Source organism: Podarcis bocagei (assembly GCF_964188305.1).
Source record: "Podarcis bocagei genome assembly, chromosome: W".
In the NCBI taxonomy this organism is placed as follows: domain Eukaryota; kingdom Metazoa; phylum Chordata; class Lepidosauria; order Squamata; family Lacertidae; genus Podarcis; species Podarcis bocagei.
Window position 1 is genome coordinate 28,641,878 of NC_138131.1, and position 7,834 is coordinate 28,649,711.

The 7,834-nt window shown below is 45.4% G+C and overlaps 1 protein-coding gene across 1 annotated transcript; it reads left to right on the plus strand.

Moving 5' to 3' along the window:
- Positions 1-741: 741 nt before the first annotated feature.
- LOC308578066 (UDP-N-acetylglucosamine--peptide N-acetylglucosaminyltransferase 110 kDa subunit-like) lies at positions 742-6,671 on the plus strand (the record flags this gene model as incomplete). Its single annotated transcript, XM_081178350.1, has 4 exons — positions 742-861; positions 3,321-3,422; positions 4,269-4,448; positions 6,546-6,671. 4 exons carry the CDS (start codon positions 742-744, stop codon positions 6,669-6,671), a joined length of 528 nt encoding a protein of 175 aa, XP_081034476.1.
- Positions 6,672-7,834: the final 1,163 nt, after the last annotated feature.

Consider the following 7,834-nt stretch of genomic DNA (forward strand, 5'->3'; position numbering starts at 1 on the left):
AAAGCGTTTGAGTAGTAGTAATAATAATAATAATAATAATTTGTTTTTGTTTGTATCCCACCCTCGCCGGCCAAGGCTGGGCTCAGAGCAGCTAACATCATAAAAACAACACAACGAGCCTAAAAGCAGACATCAAGTAATTCAAATAAAAATTAATTCAGACAAGTTAAAATCCGGGCAGGTGGCAATTATTAGGGTGGAATTGAGAGTGATTAATAATTGCCAGAATTGAGGAGCATGGAATTTCCCAAAAGGAAAGTGCTGCTTGTCCGTATGAAGAGGATGCCACAATGCTGAACCTTTCTGTATAAAAAACCTTCTGTATAAAGAAACCTGTATAAAAAACATTTGAGAACCAAGGTCTCACTGTCTCACATGACCACTAGGGTGGTTCATAAAAAACACTTTTTTGAAGATGCCTGCTCCCAAGGTCTTATCTTACTACACTAGGGATTATATAGCTATATCTGAAATTTTGTGCATATCAGTTAATATCTCAACCCTCCATGAAAATAGCTGTTTTCTTGGACGTTTTCCTATTTTGTGAAGGCTTTGGAGAAGGCATTTTTTAAAAAAGTTTTTTTAATGAACTGCCCTAAAGACCACCGTATAGGATAGAAAGAGCCTTCTTGACCCTTACATTTCCAGCGTAACTTCAGAGTATTTTTGTACCAAAATGGCACTTTTTCTCTCCCCCTCCATGTCAGAATCAGTCCCACTTTTGCAGACGCCTATTCCAACATGGGGAACACCTTGAAGGAAATGCAAGACGTCCAGGGAGCTCTGCAATGCTACACAAGAGCAATCCAGATAAATCCTGCGTTTGCCGATGCCCACAGCAACCTCGCTTCCATCCATAAGGTAAGCTTTGTGTCTCTGCTAAATCTATTTAAAAAAAAAAAAACTGGGGGGGGGGCAGCAGGGGAATCTTAGTTTTTACAAAAGGAAAACAACTGGCAAAAGCCGTCCCAAACCGAGATGGGGCACAAAAAGAAAAAGGGGAGAATTGGAATTTATGCTGGAAGTCTGAGGAGGCAGAGGGCACGCCGATACGTTTATGGTGGGGCTACAGAAACGTTAAAAAATTCATGAGGAAATAAAAAAGATGATCAGAATTAATTTAGAGGGGAAAACCAGAGGCATATTTACTGAGTATAAGAGGTAAAGAAATACCACAAGATGGGAAGATATTATTCTTATACGCGACAGCTGCAGCAAGGCTACTCCTTGCACAAAACTGGAACAGGAAATATATACCCACAAAGGATGACTGGATAAAGAAACTAATTGAATTTATAGAACTGGCAAGGTCAAGTGCAGTAATAAGGTACCAATCAAACTGGAAAATAAAAATATAATGGAAATGGTTTGAAGATTATGTGTTCAAGTACTGCTCAAAAACTAACATGTTGATATGTTTGGTTTAATGTTTGTAAATCTGGTTTATAATAATAATAAATAGTAAGTTAAAAGAGTTAAGAAATATAAATTTAGATAAAAATTGCAATGTGAATGTGAGTGAAGGAAGTCACGTGGGTATTTGGGTAAATGCTGAGTTGTGTATAGGGTTAGATGTGGGGAATCCATATATGTAATGTATAGTGTTGAAAATGTACGGCAACTAGCATGTAAAATGAAATCAAAAATAAATAAATAAATAAATAGGGGGGAAATAAAAATGGCAATGTGAAATATTATATAGGAGGGTGAGGGGCGGTGGAGGGAAGCCACAAGGGTGGTTTTAATGTCTGAAATTTTGGGTGGTAGGGTAATACGAATTTTGTTTTGTGTCTATGTGTTTGTTTGTAAATAATTTTTTTAAAAGGAAAATGAAAAAATTGCTATTTTTACTTTGAAATAAAAATGGGGGGGAGGTCTTATACGGGTGATTGGGTGGGTGAATGGCTCATTTTCTTAAATTTGAGCCCCCCCCCCCAAATAGAGGGTGGCTTATATAGACGGAAAGTATGGTGGAGTTCCACACCCAAAAATCTCATTGTGACTTCCAATCACCCCTACGTCACATTTCCGATGGCGCCCTTTTGCTCGTCTCTCCTAGATCTCAAAATGCATTGGTTTTGTCATATTTCCTGCTGTCCTTTGTCAATCCACACCTGCCAAAGAATTTAAATTTTCCCAACATTTTTTTTTAGACCACACATGTCCAGCGTGTGGCCAGGGAGCGTAACCTGGTTTACTTACTGGGGCAACCCCCCCCCCCCAAATGCTCAACAACTTCAATCCTAAAAAGAGCTCAACAACCTTGGGGTTAAATCCTAAAACAGCTCAACAAATTTGCCCCGCCCTCATGTCAAATCTGGCCCTCTTTGGGAAAATTTGGGCACCCCTGTAAATTTAGACAATACAGTCCTATCTCGGGTTAAATATGCTTCAGGATGAATATTTTTGGGTTGCGCTCCGCAGTGACCCAGAAGTAACGGAGCACGTTACTTGCGGGTTTCGCCGCATGCACAGACCCTCAAAATGATGTCATGCGCAGAAGCGGCGAATTGCGACGTGCAGATGCGGGTTGCATTCGCTTCAGGATGCGAACGGGGCTCCGGAACGGATCCCATTCACATCCAGAGGTACCACTGTACTCTGCAAGTGTCCTGTTCTCTATGAAATGTTTCTTCCAAAACCTCTCGTAATTCTGCCTGTATTATAATCTTGCTAATTCTGCGTATTTTAGCCTTTTTGCTAGCTACGCCAACTTAGTAGGGATGGGATTCTCCTTTCCATCCTTTGTCTGTTAAGATTCTCGCTGCGGCTATTGTAGACACTGTGACTTGCCATTGTTTTATAACCATTTATTGTAACATTTATTCTATGATCAATTACAATAATCATTCATTGTAATATTCATTTATTGTACGATTAATTACAATTTATTGTAATTGTTAAGAGTAGGTTTCTATTGAATTTTTACATGCTGATACTCAATATTATTCTATAGCATGGGGAGGCAAACTACGGCCCCATGGCCTTCTCAATCTAGCCGGGAGTCGGCATGTTTTGACACGAGTATAATGTGTCCTTTTATTTAAAATGCACCTCTGGGTTATTTGTGGGACATAGGAATGCGTTCCTTTTTCCCCCTCCCCAAAATCTAGTCTGGCCCCCACAAGGTCTAAGGGACAGTGGACGGCCCCCTGCTGAAAAAGTTTGCCAACCCCTGTTCTATTCCAATGATTGTTGAATGTTACTTTATAAGTCTACCAGGTGTGGATCATCGTGCCTTCTGTCTGTTCTTCATCTTTGGTTTTGATGGTTGAGAAAAAAAGCTAGTGGCAATTGCTGAAATATCCCTCCCTTTCTAGGATTCCGGAAACATCCCAGAGGCAATTGCTTCGTATTGCACCGCCTTGAAACTGAAGCCGGATTTTCCTGACGCTTACTGCAACCTGGCGCACTGTTTGCAGGTGAGGCAGAGTTTTAAGGGCCAACACTCCCAGGGTTTCCGGCATTTGGGAACCGAGGCGTTTGAGTCCCAAGGTACCACGGTAATGGTAAAAGCGTCACCTAATTCAGGAATTGTCCAATGTCACTTTAGAGACCAACTCAGTTTGTTCTGTGTCTAAGCTTTCATGTGCAGGCAGACTTATTCAGATACACTGAAGCGGAAGTCCCCACACCCTGATATTTAGAGGGAGGGTGGGGCGGGGTATTTCTCTGAACGGTAGTAGGACTCAATCGGTATGGTCAACCTGTGGACGACTGTGTCTCATTACATATCCTAAAACTATTTCAGGTCATCTGCGTACCATCCCTTGTTTTTTCAGTCATTCACAGTTGCCAGCAGGTGGACCATACCCATTGACTCCTACTACCCTTCGGAGAAAAACCCCAACTCACCCTCCCACTATATATCAGGGTCTGGGGGCTTCTCCTTACTCTTATATAGCAGGGTCTGGGGACTTCTCCCTCTGTATATCAGGGTCTGGGGACTTCCGCTTCAGTGTATCTGAAGAAGTGTGCATGCACACAAAAGCTTATATCAGGCATCCCCAACCTGCGCCCCCCCCCCGATGTTTTGGCCTACAACTCCCATGATCCCTAGCTAACAGGACCAGTGGTCGGGGATGATGGGAATTGTAGTCTAAAACATCTGGAGGGCCGAAGGTTTGGGGTGCCTGGCTTATACCAAGAACAAACTTTGTTGGTCTCTAAGGCACTACTGGACAATTTTTATATATATTTTGACTTCATCAGACCAATACGGCTACCTACCTGAATCTAGAACCCTGGTTTTCTTTGCCCCCTTTCAGATCGTCTGTGATTGGACCGATTACAACGAGAGAATGAAGAAGCTTGTCAGTATTGTGGCTGACCAGCTGGAGAAGAACCGGCTCCCTTCGGTGCACCCCCATCACAGCATGCTGTATCCACTGTCTCACGGCTTCCGAAAGGCTATTGCCGAGAGACATGGGAACCTTTGCCTGGACAAGGTGGGTCTATGCTGTGAAGAGGTGTGCGCCGCTCCGTTCCGTCAGAGTTTGAATGCTTTCATGTTGGCTTTGGATATATAATAATATATAATAATTTATTATTTCTACCCTGCCCATCTGTCTGGGTATCCTCAGCCACTCTGGGTGGCTGCCAACCAAATATTAAAAACACAAGACAGCATTAAATATTTAAAAACTTCCCTAAACAGGGCTGCCTTCAGATGTCTTTTAAAAGTGAGATAATTGCTTATTTCTTTGACATCTGATGGAAGGGCGTTCCACAGGGCGGCCGTCACCACGAGAAGGCCCTCTGCCTGCTTCCCTGTAACTTGGCTTCTTGCAGGGAGGGAAGCGCCAGAAGGCCCTCGGGAGAGGGACCCCGGTGTCCGGGGTGGAGATGCTCCTTCAGGTCTACTGGGCCGAGGCCATTGAGGGCTTTCAAGGTCAGCACCGACACTATGAATTGTGCTTGGAAACGTACTGGGAGCCAAAGCAGATCTCTTGGGACCGGTGGTATGTGGTCTCAGTCAGACTGGATTTAAATCCTTTATTTTACAGAAAGGCTTGATCTTGCTGGCATCCTCTTAATATTGACAACCAGAGGAAAGTTTCATCTGCTGGGCTGTTTAGGGCTTTCAAGGTCAGCACCAACACTTTGAATTGTGCCCGGAAACGTACTGGGAGTCAATGCAGGTCTTTCAAGACTGGTGTTATGTGGTCTCTGCGGCTGTTCACGGCCCCCAGTCTGGCTACCACATTCTGGATTAATTGCAGTAAGGTAGCCCCACATAGAGCGCATTGCAGTCGTCCAAGCTGGAGATAACAAGAGCATGCGCCACTCTGGCAAGAGAGTCCGTGGGCAGGGAGGGTCTTATCCTGCATCCCAGATAGAGCTGCCCTGGACACAGAACAGACCTGTGCCTCCATGGGTCCAAAATGACCCCCAGACTGTGCAGCTGGTCCTTCAGGGGCACAGTTGCCCCGTTCAGGACCAGGGAGTCCCCCCCACCCGCCCACACACCACAGAACTTCAGTCTTGTCAGGATTCAACCTCAACCAGTTAGCTGCCATCCATCCTCCAACCGCCTCGAGGCACCCGCGCAGGAACTCCACCGCCTTTGCCGGCTCTGATTTGAAAGAGAGGTAGAGCTCTCTATCAGGCTTCCTCAACCTTGGCCCTCCTGATGCTTTTGGCCTACAGCTCCATGGTCCCTAGCTAGCAGGTCTAGTGGTCAGGGATGATGGGCACTGTAGTTTGAAAACAGCTGGAGGGCCAAGGTTTAGGAAGCCTGCTCTGTATTGGCGCCAATGGCTGTTAAGCGAAAAAATTCCAGGGTGAGTGACTCCTTGACAGCCTAGCTCACCGGGGCACTTGTCCCCCATGGGTCCATGCTGTCAGTAAAAGGAGGAAGTCCCAGCCCGGTAATTTGGAGCAAAACAGTGGTCAGTAGACCATGATTCTTACTGTTGCACCACAGGTCTGCCCAGGAGTAAGAACCCCGAGCATGGGGCAATGTCAACTTTTAAAACTTCCTTCTTCCCCCCAGAATACACTTCAAGCAGCATCGTTGATACATCATCACTACATCACTAGCACATCACAAATGAGGAGGGGTATACAAGGGTTATGCATTCACTATGAGGTCCCTTTATCAGACCCCTTAAATCTCCATCACTGAAAGAACAATAAAACTCTTGACACGTCCTTTCCCACTGGACTTGTCTGGAGATGGGCATTCAGAACACCTGCCTTGCTAAACTGCCTTGGCAGATGTCTATGGTTGCCCCCTTGGTCCCTCCCTCGGTGGGGTGCCGTGTATGTGCTCTCAGGCTTGGGGAATTCTGGCGGGATGCCCTGTTCCTGCTGCCTACATGACTTCCTGCTTCTTGGCTCATGGAGGGAGGTGGAGCCCAAATTCGTTCAAATGGCGGAATGAGGAGAGTCGGTTAAAGCATAGATTTTCTGCGTGTCTTTCTTGGGCTGTCAAGTCAAAGGTATGTATATTTGTAACATTGGAACAACTTCAAAGATGTGGCCTCATGTCCCCCACCCCCATGTCATTTCCGTAACCCGGCTTTCTTGAATCCCCTTGCTAGATCAACGTGCTCCACAAGCCGCCTTACGAGCACCCCAAGGACCTGAAAGGCAGTGAGGGCCGGCTCCGCGTTGGCTACCTGAGCTCTGACTTTGGGAACCACCCCACCTCCCATCTCATGCAGTGAATCCCAGGCATGCACAATTCGGACAAATTTGAGGTGAGGTGCACAAGAGGGCAGCTGTGTGAGTAGCTCAGGCAGCAGAGCGCTGAGACTCTGAATCTTGGGGTCATGGGTACGAGCCCCACGTTGGGCCAAACGAATGAATACAGCCTAGGACCGCCTCTCCACGGAGGATCTAACAGTCTGCAAATAAAAAAATGTTAGAGGTCCTGGGCTTCAGGGAGATTAGGCTGGCCTCGACCAGGGCCAGGGCCTTTTCAGCCTTGGCCCCGGCCTGGTGGAACTCTCTGCCACAAGAGATCAGGACCCTGTGGGATCTGACATCTTTCTGCAGGGCCTGTAAGATGGAGTTGTTCCGCCGGGCCTTTGGTTCAACCTGACTCCCCTTCTCTTTTTGTGTAAGGACTAGTATGAAAGAGGCCTCCCAGTGTTCTCACAGGCCCATATAAGAGTTGGGCCTGATGAGCGTTTACTGTTCCCAACCCTAATCCTGCGGAAAGCCATCTAATTGGATTTGAATTTGATCCTGGCTTGTTTTCAGGAGGTAATTTCGTTATTGCTTGATTTTATACCAGTGTTACATATTTGGTGTTAGCCTCCCTGAGCCCGGTTTCGGACGGGGAGGGCAGGATACAAATAAAAGTTTTTTTTTATTTATTTTTTATTATTATTATTATTATTATTATTATTATTATTATTATTATTATCATCGTCATTATCATTATCCTCTTAATTTGCATCAGCCCTTGGTTGTAGCAATAAAACAACGAGATGATCTGCAAGGAATAGAAATGAAAAATCAATGATATCAAATACATTTGAGGGTTTTGAATCGAGAGTGGACCTTATTCTGACTGACCCAGCTCAAAACCCGGCCGCCTTTGCCGTCACCTGCTCCTCTTGATCTGCCAAGAGAGGACTCTGGGGTAGTGGTTGGGCAACCCGGAACAGGCAATAAAGGAGGGGTAATCATCTCACGACAAACCTAGACAGCATCTTAAAAAGCAGAGACACCACCTTGCCAACAAGGTCAGTATAGTAAAAGCTATGTTTTCCCAGTAGTGATGTATGGAAGTGAGAGCTGGACCATAAAGAAGGCTGATCGCCGAAGAATTGATGCTTTTGAATTATGATGCTGGAGGAGACTCTTGAGAGTCCCATGGACT